Source organism: Chrysemys picta, chromosome 13 (assembly GCF_011386835.1).
Source record: "Chrysemys picta bellii isolate R12L10 chromosome 13, ASM1138683v2, whole genome shotgun sequence".
Classification (NCBI taxonomy): Eukaryota; Metazoa; Chordata; order Testudines; family Emydidae; genus Chrysemys; species Chrysemys picta.
The window spans coordinates 53,819,518-53,838,597 of NC_088803.1; the positions used below are offsets into that span (position 1 = coordinate 53,819,518).

At 44.5% G+C, this 19,080-nt stretch overlaps 1 protein-coding gene across 5 annotated transcripts in view; it reads left to right on the forward strand.

Annotated features, from left to right (window-relative positions):
• Positions 1-14,926, forward strand: part of EFCAB8 (EF-hand calcium binding domain 8) — a 40,222-nt gene extending 25,296 nt beyond the window's left edge. For 4 of the 5 annotated variants that reach the window (XM_065566349.1, XM_024108895.3, XM_008172159.4 and 1 more), the window contains 13 exons: positions 1,138-1,245; positions 1,419-1,646; positions 2,132-2,202; positions 2,445-2,649; positions 5,164-5,418; positions 5,859-6,002; positions 6,097-6,318; positions 6,705-6,866; positions 8,936-9,104; positions 11,374-11,506; positions 12,621-12,825; positions 13,945-14,043; positions 14,459-14,926. In XM_065566349.1, coding sequence (XP_065422421.1) covers positions 1,138-1,245; positions 1,419-1,646; positions 2,132-2,202; positions 2,445-2,649; positions 5,164-5,418; positions 5,859-6,002; positions 6,097-6,318; positions 6,705-6,866; positions 8,936-9,104; positions 11,374-11,506; positions 12,621-12,825; positions 13,945-14,043; positions 14,459-14,665 — 2,208 coding nt within the window. In that variant the 3' untranslated portion in view covers positions 14,666-14,926. The remainder of the gene's footprint in view (positions 1-1,137; positions 1,246-1,418; positions 1,647-2,131; positions 2,203-2,444; positions 2,650-5,163; positions 5,419-5,858; positions 6,003-6,096; positions 6,319-6,704; positions 6,867-8,935; positions 9,105-11,373; positions 11,507-12,620; positions 12,826-13,944; positions 14,044-14,458) is intronic. The other variant, XM_008172162.4, reaches the window with a different exon arrangement.
• The last annotated feature ends 4,154 nt before the right edge of the window (positions 14,927-19,080 follow it).

The following is a 19,080-nucleotide window of genomic DNA, read 5'->3' on the forward strand; positions in this document are numbered from 1 at the left end:
GGCCTAGTGGAGACAAACTCAGGAGCACATACTTTTTAGTTTCATTTCTGCTGTGTGGCCTAGTGGAGGTCAACTAACTTCTGCTTCTGTACTCATCTGAAAAACTGGGACAGTAATATTCTTTAGCTACCTCACACAGATATTATAAACAAGATTTTGACTGAAATTCTCACCTTATTCATGTGAACAGAGCAGAGCGTCAGTGGGACTGCTCGCATTAGTCAAGGGGGCAGGATTTGGCCCTCTGTTGGGGTCTGATCCTGCAAAGTTCTGAGTGCTTCTCGTAGGGTGCCATTAGTTCCTATTGAAGTCAATGGGAACTGCATGAACACAGCACTTTGCAAGGTCCTGCCCATAAGTGTTTTTACAGTGCTTTGATGACATAAAGTGCTAAATACTGTCAGTGATACATGGTGGTGGTATTAGTAAATGCTGGATTTTTATTCAGTAGGAGGTTCGGAATAGAGATGCAGATATTTGCTGACCATGTTTGTGGATCGTGGATGGACGCGGATCCAAATTCTATATCTGGAGCCCTGCAGATCTGCGTATATCTGCGGACCATCTTTGCGGATCAGACGCGGATACAAATTTTGTATCCACGCAGGGCTCTGCAGAGCAACTGCTGCTCTGACATCCGTTCCAGATATCCCACCGTAAAAGAAGGAATATCTGGCTGTAACCTAACATTCCTTCCAGTGTATCTGCAGGAGGATGGTCATCCTGAAAAACTAATATAGTCTGGTTCCGAAGAAGTGGGCTGTAGTCCACGAAAGCTTATGCTCTAATAAATTTGTTAGTCTCTAAGGTGCCACAAGTACTCCTGTTCTTTTTAATATAGTCTGGGTATTTCAGTGGACTGAAGTGGCACTTTGGTATCTGTAACACAGCAATGCAGATGTTCTTGAGGTCCTGGCTTATTTTTCCTTGGGAGGTATAGTAATATTGAGGGGCTATCTTTGCTGATGGTTTCCCTGTTCTTGAAGCATCTACATACCTTTAGTCCATGTTCCGTTCGCTGCCTAGAGGTGGCAGCTCTGATTCATATAATTCATCTTCTATTCAAATCCTGATGGTTCTTTTTGCAGAAATGTTTGTTTTTGCATCTTATGGTATTTTAAATCTATTTCAATCCAGATTGGAATTTTCTATGGAGAGGTAGAATTCATGGAAACCATTAACTCAGAAGTCACGTCCCATGACCAGCCGCTATGTACAGCCCTGTATAACAGGAACTTCAAACAGGTGAGTGTCAGGATTATAAACTGTCTTAATATCTGTGGTCACTAATAAACTGCTGTAATGATGTATCAATGTCTAATGCACTGATCTGTTCCCCCCCATTATATCTTATGACCTAGAAATGTTGAGAGCTTGATAGATTGACAATATGTACTTCTTCATGGTGGTCTGTACAGGTGGTGAGTGGTTGCCATCGTGGGATGGTCAGAGTTTGGGATATCATGACTGGGCAAAAGATGATGCAGTTTATGACCTCAGAGGGCAAGCACACTGAAATAACAGCAATGGCTTTTGATGGGCCGGAGAGACGCCTCATTACTGCTTTGAAAGATGGGACCATCAAGTTCTGGAACTTCAACAACGGGGCCTGTCTGCTTGAGATGCCTCACTTGGATAAAACGGAGGTCAGCCCCTCGTGAAAGAAGAGAGATGTGTTTTATCAGTGCTTGTCACATGCATCTCTCCTCTGTCCCAGCCTGGAGTAGAAGCACCATTTCATTATGCTCTGATTCAGATTGCCAGGAAGCAGGGGGTGGTGCTCTCATAGTGTTTGGTTTTTTTTGTCCTAGGATAAGTAAGCGGGAGAAAACTGACAAACTGAAATACCAGTAACAGTTTGACTTGGAAAGGTGGCCCGTTCAGGGCCAGACTTTCAAACTGTCTGTAAAAACCCTGAAAACGTTGCAGAGGCATCCATTGTGCATATAAAACCTGGCTTCCTACATGCAGTTTGACCAAGTGTGACAGCAGTGATGGGTAATTTGGTGCACAATTATCTGATTTGTGCAAATTTTGCACAAATGGAGAAGTGTGGATTTTGCATATGTGAGCAGATGTTTTGCAGGCAATTACTAGTTATACCTTAGCATTGTTTGTGTCTTTCCCGTAGATCACGGGAATTCTGTACATCAATCTGAAGATATATGTGACTGGCTGGAGTAAAAGAGTTACATGGTACCTGTAAGTAGGAAGTGGGCGGGGATTATATGATCCCATGTACAAATGTATTTCCTTGGTTCCCATTGCTGGCTCGTTATCTCTAACCCTGCTGTGTACCAAATGTCTCCTTAAACATACCCATGTCTAAAAGGTGAAGCGGATTATGGGCTTGAGAGGGATTTGTTGTACTTTACAGTCCACTTCCTTCTAACTTCATTAAATACTCTGCTCTTCCTGGATGACTGTTTGATCTTGCTCACCAGAGATGTTAAAGAAGATGAGGTAATTGAATACAAACACTGGAAATCCTACCACTCAGAGGACATCTTCTCCATAGCCAAATATAACAGTCAACTCTTGGCTACCGCCTCATGCGATGGAGATGTCGTGATCTGGAGTACAGACTCGGGACAGGCACTCTGCAGGTTTAACGCATCCCAGAGTCCTTTGACCCTTATGCCAAACAGGGTAAGTTCGAGAACAGCTGCCCAGCTCTGTTTCCTACACAATTCAGTGTTTCAGTATGTTAAATGTGCCTTCTGATTACTGTTAAATTGAGGGGATGTGTGCACCACATTCTAACAGCTAATCGGATTGCTCTGTCACGACATACAAAATGGTGGGATCTAAATTAGTTGTTACCACTCAAGACCTTGGCGTCGTCGTGGATAGTTCTCTGAAATGATCTGCTGTTTGTGCAGCAGCAGTCAAAGAAGCGAACAATGTTCGGAACCAATAGGAAAGGGATAGATCGTAAGACAGAAAATATCATAATGGCACTATTATAAATCCATGGTTCATCCACACCTTAACTAGTCCATGCAGTTCTAGTCGCCTCATCTCAAAAAAGATATATTAGAATTAGAAGAAGTACAAAGGAGGGTAACAAAAATGCTTCCAAGTGAGGAGAGATTAATAAGACTGGGACTGTTCAATTTGGAAACGATGCAGTTAAGCGGGGATATGATAGAGGTCTATAAAATCATGAATGGTGTGGAGAGAGTGAATAAGGAAGTGTTATTTACTCCTTTATATAACACAAGAACCAGGGGTCACCCAATGAAATTAATAGGCAACATGTTTAAAACAAACAAAAGGAAGTTTTTGTCTCACAACTCAGTCAACCTGTGGAAGTCGTTAAAGGGATGTTGTGAAGGCCGAAAGTATAACTGGGTTCAAAAAGAATTATAGACTTTAAAGCCAGAAGGAACCATCATGATCATCTAGTCTGACCTGTGCTTTGCAGGCCTCACCCACCCACTCCTGAAATAGAGCCAGAGCTTTTGGCTGAGTTACTGACGTCCTCAAATCATGATTTAAAGACTTCAAGTTACAGAGGATCCACTATTTGCACTAATTTAAATCTGCAAGTGACCCATGCCCCACGTTGCAGAGGAAGGCAAAAATTCCCAAGGTCTCAGCCACTCTGTTCATGGATAAATTCACGGAGGATAGGTCCATCAATGGCTATTTGCCAAGATGGTCATGGACAGAACCCCAAGCTCTGGGTATCTCTATTCCTCTGACTACCAGAAGCTGGGCCTAGAGGACAGCGGATGGATCACTAGATAAATTGCTCTGTTCTGTTCATTCCCTCTGAAGCACCTGGCATTGGCCACTGTCAGAAGACAGGATAGTGGGCTAGAAGGACCACTGCTCTGCCCCAGTATGGCCGTTCTTGTGTTCTTATGATTTACAGTTAGAAAATATATTTTTATTTAAAAAAAAGTTTAATTTGTTGCTCACTAAAATTAGGTACTGATGATAGCTGGAGCCAGGCTGTGCGCCTTTAGTTCTACAAATGTTCTGCAATCCTGAGTTATAATGTCCCTGCTCGTCCATTCCTGGGCATTTCCCGAATGGGGACCTGGCAATCTGATGAATTTTACAGTTGTTTTGTGCTAGTGGACAGATGTCCTCTACATGCGAAGTTGGGAGTGATGGAGAAGTTATCCAAATAAAATTATGAATATTAATATTCCAGCCAATCAGAAACAAGATCTTTAAAGTACAGTCAATTGTGTTTTTAATAAATATCTTGGTTTCTAGTTGGCTGAGGCACCGGACAAGTCTGTTCCTGTCCACGTCAGAGCGTGCACACCTTGTTGAGACAGCAGCTGTCCTATCACTGGAGGAAATTGAAATTGTGGAGTCACTTGATGGCTCATTTGCATGTCAGTAGCCAGAATTCTGTTTTAGCTCTTACAGAACAGAACTAGCACACTGGGGGACAGAGCATAGATTTGTGTGGTGCTTTGTAAGTGCATCATAGTTTTTATAGAATCATAGAACTGGAAGGGACCTCGAGAGGTCATCTAGTCCAGTCCCCTGCACTCATGGCAGGACTATATTAGACCATTCCCAACAGGTATTTGTCCAACCTGCTCCTAAAAATCCCCAGTGATGGAGATTCCACAACCTCCCTAGGCAATTTATTCCAGTGCTTAACCACCCTGACAGGAAGTTTTTCCTAATGTCCAACCTAAAACTCCCCTGCTGCAATTTAAGTCCATTGCTCCTTGTCCTATCCTCAGAGGTTAAGAACAACAATTTTTTTCCCTCCTCCTTTTGTTCCAATGCTTTACAAGGCTGGATTGTGGGAAGCTTTGACCACTATGAACCTCCAGATCTTGTACTGAAAATATATTGCATTGGTATTTGTTCCACAAGTTAAAGGCTCACTCTCCTTTCACTGAAGTCACAGACGTTATGAATGGGAGATAGATCAGACCCTAATTTAGTCACACTGGCAGCTACTTCTCAATAGAAACAGGGATTCTACTTCTCCTTAAGCTACTGCCGCAGAAAAGTGATGTTGATGGCCAGAATGGCTGGGTCTGCTTTGCAAGTGAAGAACCCATTGCCTCTTCAGTAATTCAGTCCAGCAGATGGGATGAGATATAGCAGTTTGAAGAAGGAAGACAGGAAAAGTCTCAAGGGACCGTTTCACACTGAAATGCAGTTTTTGTTCCCATTGCTTAGGTGTTCACTGAGAGGAAGGAAGATCCCAGCAGAGGAAATATCCCAAAGAAACCATCAGTATCAGTAAAGCTCAGCTGTTATGCAGAGTCTGGGAAAAAGCGCTGGGCCGACTCGAGGACTAGCTTGGCAGCGAGGCTTTCAACTACCGAGAATCCTTCCGTTTCCTCTTTTGGCCCATGCAGAAATTTGGCTCCTGCTCCATCTGTTATAAGACAGTCCAGAGAAAAGCAACTGGATGAAGCTAAAAGGCAGCAGGTATGGTTCTGTGAAAGCTCTTGTGATTTAGGCTAAACTCACAACAATCTCTGGCTGGTTCCAAGCTGGGGTGAAGACATGTCACAGCATAAGCATTGCTGTCTTTTACTCAGTGAACCATGCCCTAAACAACAAATGGTGAAAAGTGAAGGTGGTTTCCTGGTACTCTTGCTTCTTTTCACCCCCCACCCTCTGCCACATGTTTCTTACCCAGCTCTCTGCTTCGTTTGGCCCTTACTCACCTCCGTAAGGGGGTCTCAGGACCTGGCCTTATAACAGAGAACTTCTTGTAGTTAAGGTTGAAAGAAATATTGGCCCCTCAAAAAAGCACTGTCTTGTCTTACCACCCTGCAGAGTCTGTTGTCAAGAAGAGCAGAACCTAATCAGCCTCCAATGTAAGGCCTGGCTAAAGGTATGTGGTGGTGTTTTTTATTCTGTAGGCAGCCCAGCCTCCAGGAGGGGAAAATACTGACCTAGAAAGTGATTCTCCCAAAGACCAAGATGCTGCTGAAACCAGCAACCAAGAGCAACCCTATCCAAATTGGCAGGAAGAGTTGAAGGGCCTCCCAGCTGCTGTGGAAAAGGTTAGACGTCTACATTTCTCTCTGACCTACCCAGCAATCCGAGTGGATGTGAGAGTAGACAGGGCACGTGTTGCTATGGCTTTCTCTTTTGCAGATACTTTTCCTGGAGACACGTGAGCAGTCTCCTGACACAGCCATTTTGCTAACCAGCTCTGCAGGTGGCTACATCTATGCCTGGTCAGTCAGTAGTGACGGGGGGATGTTGGGCAAATTTCAGGCAGTACATGGTGGTGATGTAAATGCAGTAGTCGGTACCATGTCCACGGATCCAGAGGACTTCATCTTGTTGACTGGAGATTCCCTAGGTTATATTAAGGTGATTGTTTTATGATGTCTGAAAAACAGCCTCTTTGAAGATAAAAAGTAAAGTCATAGGATTTGTAACTTGTCTGCTTTTCAAAACAGAACAGCTTGTTCCATTTGAAAGGCTTGGAAAGTAATGAGCTGTGTGAAAACTGGAGACCTTAATTTAAAACCCAGTGAATGAACAAACAAAGCTGGAGAGCAAATGGGACTATCTTTTGTCCCTAGAGATGTCACAAGAATGAAAACTGGAGGATGAGTTATGTGCACCACTCGTACTATGGTGAATGGGAGCGGTGTGACTGGTCACTTCCTAGCCAGTTTCAGGGGAATGTGCAACATGGTGTTTCTGTAAATGAAAATGAAAATTAAAAAGTTACTAACAAAGTCTCTCCTTAGATCTGGGATATCGAGAATTACTGCAAATCAAAAGAGGTAAAGAAAGTTTCCAGGGCAGGAAAGACAGAAACATCTCGTAGAAATGAGAACATGTTTCGTCACCTAATCCCAAAATACTGTAGAGTTCCTGCCAGAAAAAATCCATCGATGGAAACTAATGAGGTAGTGCATTGCAGAATCTGTACTGTAAAGAGTTTATACATTATATTAATTAGCAGTGGCATAGCCTTGTTTCCTTTAAGCTCTCCTCATCACATTCAGGGTGGGGTTGGCATTTCAGAGTTTTTGTAATGGACTGAATTTTCTGTGGGCCTCTAAGATGTCCCTGCCTAATAAATAGGACTTGTGCTCCTAAATCATGTAGGTGCTTTTGAAAATACCTTCCCTATATACACACATATTGCCCATGCATTTTTAGGAGCTTATTGGAAGTATGACTGTCAAGCTGTCTGAAGTGGCGCTCAAGCATGAGTACCAGCCTCAGGGCAGACTGTGTAGAAGCAAGGCACAAATCCCAAACTGGTTGTGAGTTCTATACTTAGATTTCACGAACCACATATCAAGTGTGAACTCCTCAAGCACTTATAACAGGCTTAACATGGAGTCAGACAGTCGCCTTGGGTACTCCGATCTATCTTGGCACCCAGGTAAACTTGCCTTTGTGTGACAGATGCTCCCTTACACCAAAAATCACAACTTCCCAGTCCCAAAGGACCAAGTACTTACCCCAGATCAGCTGCACTTTAGATCCTACACCAAAGACAATGCTTGTAGCCAATCCTATAATAAATTAACTAAAGATTTATTAACTAAGAAAAAAGAAATGAGTTATTTACAAAGTTAAAGCAGATAAACACATACGAATGAGTAAGTCTTAGGTTCCAAAAGGCAATAGAAGCTGCTGTAATATGCAAGCTCTATAAGCCCTCTAGGGCTAACCCAGGCAAAAAGGCTGGGGATCCCTTGCTTATGCTTAGAAATCTTCGCCTCTCAGAGTTCAAGCGACACAGATCTCAATTTCTTCTTGGTGGATTTTTATTGCCTTCCTCCCAGAGTTCAAGCTGATGGGACGAGTGCTTGTGCACATCTCCTCTTTGTGAGTGTGGGGGGAGCAATTAGCAAAGTCTTCTGTCCCCTGATTTTCCACAATGGCTTGTCTGGTGTCTATGGTCCTTCTTTTGTTGGGCAGGAGATGATGCCCCTTGTGGCAAACTAGTATTTCACACTTGGTAATACTTCTCTCCTGACTGTGAGGGTTTACACGTTCAGAGTAAACACTTAAATACTACCTTATAACCTGGGATACAGACATTATAAGTGAGATTAATGCAGGCAGCAACTCACTAGAGTTTTTGAAATGCTTAACACTAAACACATTTTTATAAATCTGATACCTATTTTAACAATACTAACACACAGGTGAGTCAGACTGGCTTCCAGCTCTGCATTTGTCATTGTACAGTGAGGCCTACGGGCCTTGATGTGAGCTGGCACCTGGTCTGCCAGTGTCTGTGACAACCTCTTGAAATACTTGGTAGATTAACTAAGCTATGTGGGTCGGTCTCATTGATTTTGGGAAGGTATCAATAGACGTGCTGATGCATGACATTATTTTCAATATAAATATCAGGATTATTTTTCTTTCTGGAGTGACATTATGAAAACATACCTTTCTCCTCACCCTTGGAGGTAACCTGCACTAAATTCACACCATCTCTATGAGGAAGGGAGGAGGTTCTTCAGCCCTTCCTGGCTCAGTGAGATGTGATTTCATAGCAAGAGGGAAAAACAAATACTTGCCTTCTTTGAATTGAGAAATATGGACCAAGAGGATCCTGACTTTGTAGACTCCCTAGTGTTGTACTGGATACAGCCCATTAGATTCCCAGTGGAATTGAGATAAAAAAGGAAGATTTTGCCAGCTGATGCATACTGCTATCAAGATAGTTACAGATTATGGTTGAAAAGGTGTCAGAACTATAGAACCCTACTGGCTTTATACCATTATCATTGCTGTCCACAAACCGGACGGGATGAAAATTTGTTTCTTGGTAGATTACATTCTTATGGTATTTAAATACCATAGTGATAACGGCCATAAAAATAGCTTAGATAGGGAGTGGAGATGATTTATAGATTATAAAGGTTTGTGTCATGTTTAAACTAAGCTGTTGACCTTCTCCCAAGTGAGCATCTTCACAAATTAATTTCTCATGTCATCTGTTCTGCAGGTCCTGGATGGCTGGAGTATCACCCTCGTCCCCCCAGATCTTCTAAACTCTTGGAGGGGTCATCTGAAGAATGTATCCCACATTGTGTATGTGGAAAAGCTCAGACTGATTGTCACGTCCAGCTATGACTGCAACGTCAAACTCTGGATGCTCTCAGGCAGGCACATAGGTACAATTGTTTGGAATGCTAAAGCCATTCATACCAGCTGGTGTTTTCTAGAGATCCGCCTTGGTTATGAGACAGAAGAGACAAATAGACAGGTCACTTTTGCTGTCTTGCTAGATAAAACTGGCTTCCTAACTTAAGTGCAATTTGTTAACTCGAAAGGATTTTTATTTGGGTAGGATGGCTGGCTCTCAGCTCAGTCTAATTGGACCACAGTCCAATTTTGGACCCACCAAAAACGACATCCTTAGAAATATTCTGAGCCCATCAGTGCAGTTTTGGTTATAATGTGAGGAAAGTGCTGCAGAAGGGAAAGTGTCAGCCAACTCTCGCCAAAGACTATGAAACTATAAGGATGTCGCCTCATGGCTCAGGACCCAGCTGAAAATCTTCAGGGAGAACACTGCACATAAGAACGGCCAAACTGGGTCAGATCAAAGGTCCAGCTAGCCCAGTGTCATGTCTTCTGACAGTGGCCGATGCCAGGTGCCCCAGAGGGAATGAACCTTGGGCTGAGCTACCAATGCCCAGGTACTGCCTGAAGCCATCCCAGGCATAGTGCCATTTCTTACTAAAATGTGAAAGATAAACATGTGACAGCCCTTGGAAGGTAAGGTTGGTCTATAGTACAGGCTTGACTGGGAGCCCCCATGTTGTCGAAATGCCGCCAGCTGTGTACAGAATTGCAGATAAGAGAAATGATGCCATACAACTCCCGTTTCTAGGATTTCCCCCTTTTCTGTAAAGTTTACTTTAAAAGAGAGAGAAAATTTCAATCCAATTTGTCAATTTTTTTTAAAAAACAATCTCATTTGCTGAGGGAAATAAGAAAATTATTTTGGTAACAGTTCTCATTCAAGTTAGCCATGGTTACCAGGAAGCTGGGGTAGGTGACTCTGATGTCATGCCATTTCCATTAGACAGAGGTCTGCCCCAAACACTCAGGGCCAGATACCGCCCCATGTGAAGGTCCCTTCTCACTGCCCTGGTGGTGGAATGGGGCTATAAAGCTTCCCAAACTGTACTGCTAACGTGGCTAGCTGGCTCTGCACTACCCCCGGAGAGCAAAGGGCTTATCAGGAGCATGCCCATGGCAGGGGATGGTCATAGAATCATAGATCATAAATATCAGGGTTGGAAGAGACCTCAAGAGGTCATCTAGTCCAACCCCCCTGCTCAAAGCAGGATTAATCCCCAGACAGATTTTTGCCCCACATCCCTAAATGGCCCCCTCAAGGATTGAACTCTCAACCCTGGGTTTAGCAAGCCAACGCTCAAACCACTGAGCTATCCCTCCCCCCAAACTGGTGTGGGATGCTGTTGTTTGTTTGTAATATGGTAGCACCTAGCAGCTCTAACTGAAATGGGTCCCCGTTGTGCTACATGGAGAGGGGCCCGGCCCCAAAGAGCTTAAACCTAAACAGAGAGGAGAGGGTGAGTTTGTGGCCCAAGTGCGGCTGCGCTCTAGTGATCTCTGGCTGGCACGACGGCTCTCCTATAGTTCAAGTGGTCGGGGGCTGTTCTTCAGGGCTCAGGCCTGGACGGTTCAGAGTGCTCTTGCTTCCTATTGGTTTCAGTGGGAATGGAGGGTGCTCCGCTCTTCAGCTGGGCCCTGAGAGTTCTGTCCTGGCGATGGCCCTGGAGCCAGGCTGTGGTGTGTAGGGCTGGCCAGAAACCAAGGTCCCATTTTGTGAAAAACTTTGAGGTTTCACAATTAGTTTTTGTTCCACTTCAGAACCAAGCGAAGACCTTTCCATGTGTTTCATGATAAAATGAGAACGGTCCACCCCGGAGTAGCCAATGATAGCTCAGTGGCCAGGGCACTCACTTGGGATGTGGGAGACTCCGGTCAAGTCTGAACCATTGCAAAGGGCTATTCTGGGATGGGGGGGTGTCTCTCTCTCTCTCTCCCCTTCTGGCTTTGACTGGAAAGTCCATCCTGGATCTGAGAAATCTTCCCGATGAAAGTTTAGTCAAAGTTTCCATGGAAAGCTTCAGTTCTGTTGAATTGGCATATTCTGAAGAAAAAACGTTTTGTTGATAAATTTCCACCCAGCTCTAGTGATCTGTAGCATAGTGACCACCATAAAGTCCTGCGTTTATCATCCGTTTCACTTGCAAAAACCTTCCTTTCTGCAGAGATGGGGACTTGCCAGCCGTTCCAAAGGCAAACGAGTGAGAGGTTTGCTTGTAGGCAGGTGTTAATTGCTGTGTCTGGGCTATCCATTCAGCCCCCATTCTGACCTTTCTTTTCTGCTGGTTTAAATGGCAGGGACCTTTGGGCAGTCATTGTGGAACGTTGGGCTGCAGTATCTGAGGCCAGCTGAGGTGCCATCGGAAATCCGAAGAGTTGGTTCCACTCAAACCCTGAAAGTGCTCAATGAGGGCAAGTTCCCTCACTGGGAGTGAGTGAACTGGAATGAGTCTTTGAAGAGTCACATTTAAGCAAATGCCTTTCCAGCATGGAGGATCAATACGATCGCCTCTGTCTTTGTCCCGTATGCTGGGGCAGTCTGTATCTGAACTCGAAATAATGGACAGGGATGGTTAAAGGAAGTGATAAACTCATTCATTTTTTGTCAGCAGGGTGGGGGGTAAACCCAGTAGCTGCCATGATCTGTTACAAATCTCTGTTCAGCAAGTGTTCAATCTCTTTCTCCACGGTTCGAAGTTGGATTTTTAGGGCTGTCTCTCCTGGATTGTGTTTACACCAGCACTTTTGTCAGTAAAACCACACCCCTGACGGGGACAAGTTTCACCGACAAGTTCACCGACAAAAGTGCCGGTGTGGAGCGTCTCCTGCCAATATAGCTACCGCCACTTGATGGGGGGTGGTTTAATTATGCTGACAGGTGAGCTCTCTCCCATCAGCATACATGGGAGACCTTACAACAGCACCACTGCAGTGGTACAGCAGTAAGGTCTGTAGTGTAGACATCACTTTGGACTCTTTGGGGTCTGTAATATTTAGACTTGAGAAAATTCAATCAATTTTTCCGTTCCCAAAGGTTCTGTTCACAAGAAAAATGTATGGAGCCTTCTCTAAAGCACCTGTTGCTTCTGTGTTTCTAGGGCGGCTCCGAGAAGATTTGTTCTATGTCTGATGGGACACTAAATGCCATAGGTCTAGTCCCGTCCTCACATACACCCATCAACTCTGATTGAAACCACTGAGAGTAGTGAGGGCAGAGCTGGGCCTCAGGACAGCAGCCAGTGTTAGAAGCAGACGTGCCGAGTCCCACCACGAACTAGGAAGTGCAGAGAGCTGAGAAAATGATAGCTAAGAGGGCTGGGAGGGGCAAATGGGAAATGATGCTGACTTTTTCTGAACCCAAAAAGTCCAGTTCAAGTCCTCTTATTTTATCCTAATTATTTTGCTTAGTCCTAATACGGCGTCTGCTTTCAATATTTCCTAGTTCAATGAGTAGGCTGGGCTCCATTCTGCTGCATTAGGGAAGAGGGGCAAGACTCTTAGTTTGCTGTGGAAGTTTAATCCTCTCCTTATGCCTTTGTGCCCAGAGGTACTCGAAGCATCATGCACACGCTTAGCCAGCAGAGGAGGCAGCAGTCCATGATGACGAATTTATTGCACGGAAAATCAAGCCTAATCTCAGATGTTAATCTGAACTTCCAAAAAATGATCCAGAAAGAGAAGCGACTCACCCGTTACATGGATGAACAAATTGAGGCTGAGTGGCACCAGTGGGAAGAGAAGGGGAAGCTGGTGAGGAAACCCGTATTGTTGTCTGATGTGCTGTTTAAAAGGGACAATGTACAGAGGGCTGGAGGAAGAATCCTGCAGAGGGAAACAAACGTAGTAAACTGCCTTCTTTTTAATAAAAACAAGGAGTCCAGTGGCACCTTAAAGACTAACAGATTTATTTGGGCATAAGCTTTGTTGGGTAAAAAACCTACTTCTCAGATGCATGGAGTGAAAATTACAGATACAGGCATATTATACTGACACATGAAGAGAAGGGAGTTTCCTCACAAGTGGAGAACCAGTGTTGACAGGGTCAATTCGATCAGGGTGGATGTAGTCCACTCCAATAATTGATGAGGAGGTGTCAATTCCAGGAGAGGCAAAGCTGCTTCTGTAGTGAGACAGCCACTCCCAGTCCCTATTCGAGCCCAAATTAATGGTGTTAAATTTGCAAATGAATTTTAGTTCTGCAGGTTCTCTTTGAAGTCTGTTTCTGAAGGTTTTTTTGTTCGAGTATGGCTACTTTTAAATCTGTTATAGAATGTCCAGGAAGATTGAAATGTTCTCCTACTGGCTTTTGTGTGTTACCATTCCTGATGTCCGATTTGTGTCCATTTATTCTTTTACGTAGGGACTGTCCGGTTTGGCCAATGTACATGGCAGAGGGGCATTGCTGGCACATGATGGCATATATCATATTAGTAGATTTGCGGGTGAATGAGTCCCTGATGGTGTGGCTGATGTGGTTGGATCGTCTGGTGGTGTCGCTAGAGTAGATATGGGGACAGAGTAGGCAACGATGTTTGTAAGAGGGATTGGTTCCTGGGTTAGTGTTTCTGTGGTGTGGTCTGTAGTTGCTGGTGAGTATTTGCTTCAGGTTGGGGGGCTGTCTGTAAGCGAAGATTGGCCTGCCTCCCATGATCTGTGAGAGTGAGGGATTGTTTTCCAGGATAGGTTGTTGATGATGTGCTGGAGAGATTTTAGCTGGGTGATGTATGTGATGACCAGTGGTGGTCTGTTATTTTCCTTGTTGGGCCTGTCCTGTAGTAGGTGACTTCTGGGTACCCGTCTCGTCTTATTTTTGTGGATACAGACTAACACGGCTACCTCCGATTCTTCTTTTTAATATAATTATCACAGAAGAGTGAGATCCTGGGCTCCTTCTACAAGCAAAAAGTGAGGCGTCATTTGTCTGAATTCCTCCCAGATGTAAAGGCCTGTGTTACCCACAAAGAGCAGGTTAGTTAATGTCTTTCCACTGGAAGCTACACCCTCAGGGCCTGAATGTCTGAGGGAGATGTCTTTCATCCTTGACAATGGAAAGGTGGTTTCAGATGTAGGCGCTGCAGAGGAGAAGGATCTTGCACAAATGGTAAGATGGACGGGAGCAGAAAGGAGGCCAATGATAGGAATGTGAAAAGAATAGAAGTTGAATAGAGACAGGCAGGACTTGGGATGGAGCAGAGGTTTTAAAGCAAGGCAGGCTATCTTTGGATCTTGAACAGGAGGCTGATGGTGGGGTTGTGGGACAGTATGGTCATTTTTTTGTTCTACTGCTGCATTTTTTCCTTCTATGACTACGACAAAACAAGGCCTAAAAATGCAAAATAAGCCTCTAAAAATTTCCAAACAAGATTTCTTTTGTCTGGTCCAGGCCAGGGTCTATCACTGTATCCAGTATGCTGATCTGCAGGATGTCACTCCCCCTCCAGTGCCTGAGATGTTGGTAGAGATGCAACAATTTCAAGTAAACTTTAGGAGAAAATCAAGGTCAGGAAAAAGCTTATCTGCTGCCATTTCTCACAAGCTAAATCTGAAAACCTGTCAACAAAGTAAACCGTCTTCACGCACAAAAGACTGAACTTTACTGAAAGAAGCTCATCTGGTCCTTTGAAATAGATTGACCTGTAACCGGAAAAAAATGTGTAGGATATGTGGAAAAAACAAACTCTGTTTTCTTAACAGATGCTAGCATCTGTACAATATATATGCATCATTTATAGTTTGTAATCGTCTTAGACATTCTAGCCATCTGTTTTTATAAGTATTAGAAACTATTTCTGAACAGGTAACGTATTTGAGAAAATGCTGGATCTTGCAAATAAAGGTAACATTTATTTTATGTGCTAGCGTGGAGTTTAATGCACTGCATGTTTTTCTTAGGGAATGAGTCATGGAGCCTTGAAATGTTGCCAGTTGGAGTAATTCCAACTGTTAAATGCACCTTGTGGAAGAGGTGCAGGAAACCAGGATGGAATGTTTCACAGAGCTCGCAATACCAGAATGCAGCAGGCTTCATAAAAAAGTTAGGGTTGGCAGCTTCTAGATACACAGTACATGTCAATGGTAGAATGTCCTGGGTATGTAGGGAGGTGCCCTCTGCTCCCAACAGTTAATGTAATCTATAATCATGAGGAAAAAGTCTCAACTGTCATCATATGTCTAAAGTATTTAATACTAATACCTTCCCTGCAGCAGCTTTTCTAAGAGCTGTGTAAACTCTTACAACATCTCTGTAAGACAGGCAAGGGCTTCCATTTTCTAGATAGGTAGAGGGTAAGTGACTTGCCCAGTGCTGCAGTGGGCCAAAGGCAGAGTTGAGAATAGCCCCACCTCTTAGCCGTTAGACAATGCTTTCCCTTGCTTAATTAGCTCCTTCTACAAAGAAGTGTAATATTCTGCTGCTGTTGACTAGGCAAAGTGATTAAAAAAAAGCTTTGAAGGAATCTTTATGACTCGGGGAGCAGATGTCTCAGTGCATATAGGTATAATGCAAGTGGTGTCCTCACTAAATCATGAGAGAAAAATGTGGTTCAGTTGATAAAAACAGCTCTGGAATAAATCTGGTAAACAAAAGACTACACTGGGATATTGCTTCCATCTGGCGGGCATTAAAGGTCAGAGGGCACGTGATCTACAGGTGCCTAATCGCATGAACTTGCTCAATATATTAACTTTAGAGCCCCTTGTCACTCCTCCCCTCTGGAGACTGATGCTGAGTGTCTCAGCTCATCTATAGGCATGTGCAGAAATATATGCACACTGGGAAAAACAGGTTATTTACATTTCAAGATCTCCGAGAGCCAAGTCAAACCAGTTTAGTTTGAAAACTGGGGAAAATCTTTTTTTTTTCCCATTAAATGTTTGCAAGTTACTTCAGTATTTCCAGGTTCCTGTGCCATGTATAGTCATTTTCTGATCTTAAAAAAAATTCTGACAGAAACCTAAAGAGGGGGGTGACATGAGCAGAATTATTTTTATACTCCTCATGGACCAGCTGTCAGAAAAGGGGGTTTTACTGCAAATAAGTGAAGAGTTTCTCTTGGGTTTAGTTTGCTGCTATCAATCCATTTTAAGTGAGAGTCCTGCAGACTACAAAAGGGAAAAACCTTGAGATAGTCAGTGTTTGTAACTGTGATAGCACCTAACTGTAACTCTGCTCCTATGTGGAGTATGTGTAACTCATCACAATAATCTTCCAGTTGGAGGGGACTGAGGCAAAAGAGGTGACGTCACTTGCCCAAAGTCGGATAGCACATCAGCGACAGAGCCAAGAACGGACCCCAGCAGTCATGCCTCTTCATTCCCTGATCAAACTACTAGCCAACAGTCGCGTCTCTGCCTTGGTAATCCCTTTTCAGGACGGGGATCACCAGGACGCCTACAGTATCCGCCTTGTCCAATCCAATCGCAACAGTGGTATTTAGGCTGTGTCTACACTAGAGAGCTTACGGCGGCACAGCTGTACCGATGCAGCTGCGCCGCTGTAAGATCTCTCCTGTAGCCACACTATGCTGATGGGAGAGAGCTCTCCTGTCAACATAATTAAACCACCCCCAATGAGCGGTGGTAGCTCTCTTGGCGAGAGAAGCTCTCCTCAGCAAGAGAGTTAAGTGACTGATGACCCTTCTGCAATTCCTAAGGATACCAGGCATCTTATCTGGTAATTGTACTGAAGGACATCCCAGGGAACAGGTACGAAAACTTATAAAACGTGGCAGCTTCCACTACATCCTCAATATACACAGCAGGTAAGTGTGACGGCTCGCTTGGAAAACCCTCAGTACTTGACTTGAACCTGAGACTCCTTTCGCATTTCCGGACTCAGCGGTGGGTAACTCCTCCTCTCGGATGTGACTATTCTCAAAGGCTGTTGGTTGTGAGTTAACATTTGAAGGCTTCCGTTTTCTGTTGTAAGAAAGAAGGGATGAGATGAAAGAAGGCTGTTGGTGGGGGAGGGGGTATTTTATTCTCTTCTTTGGTTTTTGGAGAGGCGTTATGTTGTGGAAGGAAATATCCAATGATGATAGATAGATAGTTAGATATAAAAAAAAACACCCTTTAAAAATAAATAATTAAAAAATTGTTTTATCCGAGTCAAAAGTGTGCAGGGCATGGGATATTGTCATGTACAGAGGCAAACACAAGTAGCTGATAAAACAATGCACGGGCCTTACGCTGCACGGGGCTCCTCGGCTTTTTGTTAGCTCACAATCGTAGCTCTCCCTAGAAGAGTCTGATTATTTACGGAAGTGGCTTTGAACTCTGGAACTAAATGGAGCTTTGACAATGGCTGCTGATAACATCACACCCATCTGCCCATTTGGGGGTTGATTGGGATCTCCAGGTGCACGGGGCATGTCGCCTGGGGCATGTACATTTTGGCTGCTGTTTGTACACGTACTCCAAGCTGACTGTATCAGACGCCCAGAGGGAACACCCATGAATGGGAGGGAGCGGCAGAAACAAGCCCTAAGGGTTTAATTTTTTCCCATACAGAATGATCCATTGGTCTTTATGACCTAATTTTAAGTGTAAAACATAGGTGCACGCAGGAAATTGCATCCAGAATCTCTCGCCGAAATCCGTAGCATGGCTGGATGGCAGGAGAAATTATTTGCAGCGTTGGTGCAACTGTGTTAGTCCCAGGATATGAGAGAGAGGTGGGTGAGCAGTTGTGGCCTCTATCCACACGTATCCATGTAAGTGCACATTTGCCTGTTTTGTGTGGACAAACGCAGCTCTTTTGGGCCTAGTGTGTGAGCAGGTACCCACGCTTTCGGCCTTTGATTTAGGCCTTGCCTGCTACACTGGGGATTTCAGCCTCTGATGGTTGCCCAGAGCTAGACCCCCGAGTGGAGACTGGGTAAACTGCTGTACACTGCAGTTGCTTGAAACCAGGGTAAGCTGTACTACAGCCAGACTGGGGGCTGGACCACTGGCTGAAATCCCACCAGAGCAGTCCTTGGTGGGCCCTGCTGTCTCACAGTGTGACCCCCATGGCACTCGTGTCAGCCGCTTGTACTCCCAGAACTTGGATGGGGAGCTAGCCAGGCAGGGTTTTCCAGCTTCTCAAAGTAAATATAGAACCAGCCTCTCTGAAAAACTTGGGTGGCCTCCAGCCATGAACCCTCCAGTGGCTCTGTTGAAGGAGTGCTAGGAGGATGGGGCTAGCCGTGAGGAATCCAGGCAGGACATTGACAAAGAAGAGAGAGGGCACGGCACTGCGTAGGGCACTGCCACCAGATCAGGAATGGGAAATACGGACCCATGGAACCAGGGGCTAACACCATGCACGCCCTGCAGATGGCACCTGGGTAGATAGCACCTCCCTGTTCCTTTTCTTACACTTTTTGGTAACCCTTGTATAGCCTGTCATGCAAATAGTCTCCTTGACCCGAGCTGCAAGTCCGTCCAATGCAGTATAATAGTACGTGGCATTTCTATAACACCTGCTATCCAAGGGTCTCAAAGTGTTCTCCAAATGTTCATGGATTTAGCTTCATGACTCCCTTCGAAGTTGCTCCTCCTCTTCCAGAGGAGGAAACTGAGCTACAGTGAAGGTAACGGGGGTTGCCCAGTAAGCCTGTGGCAGGGCCAGAAATAGAACTGTGCCTTAATCACACTTATAATGCTTCCTTGAGTGCTCTCAGCTCCCATTGACTTCATTGTCCTCTCTTCCTCCCTGAGCATCTGCGCAAGGCCCAGAAACCGTCTAACCCGTAGTACCGAGCTTGAACTGAGATCCTCCAATCTCAGGACAGGTCCATGCCCAAAGTTGCAGTGGCTTAACTAAAGCTCTGATTTTAAAATGATGGAGTTAAACTAGTGCAGGTCTGTGTGCAGACACTCTTAAATCAATTTAAACCTGGCTTGCAGACTAAACCACCGTAACCAGTTTTAAACCAGTCTGAGAGTCCACACAGGGTTTGGACTTAGTCTATTTTAAAATCAGTTTAAATTAAACTGGTGCAACTTGTGTGTGTAGGCAAACCT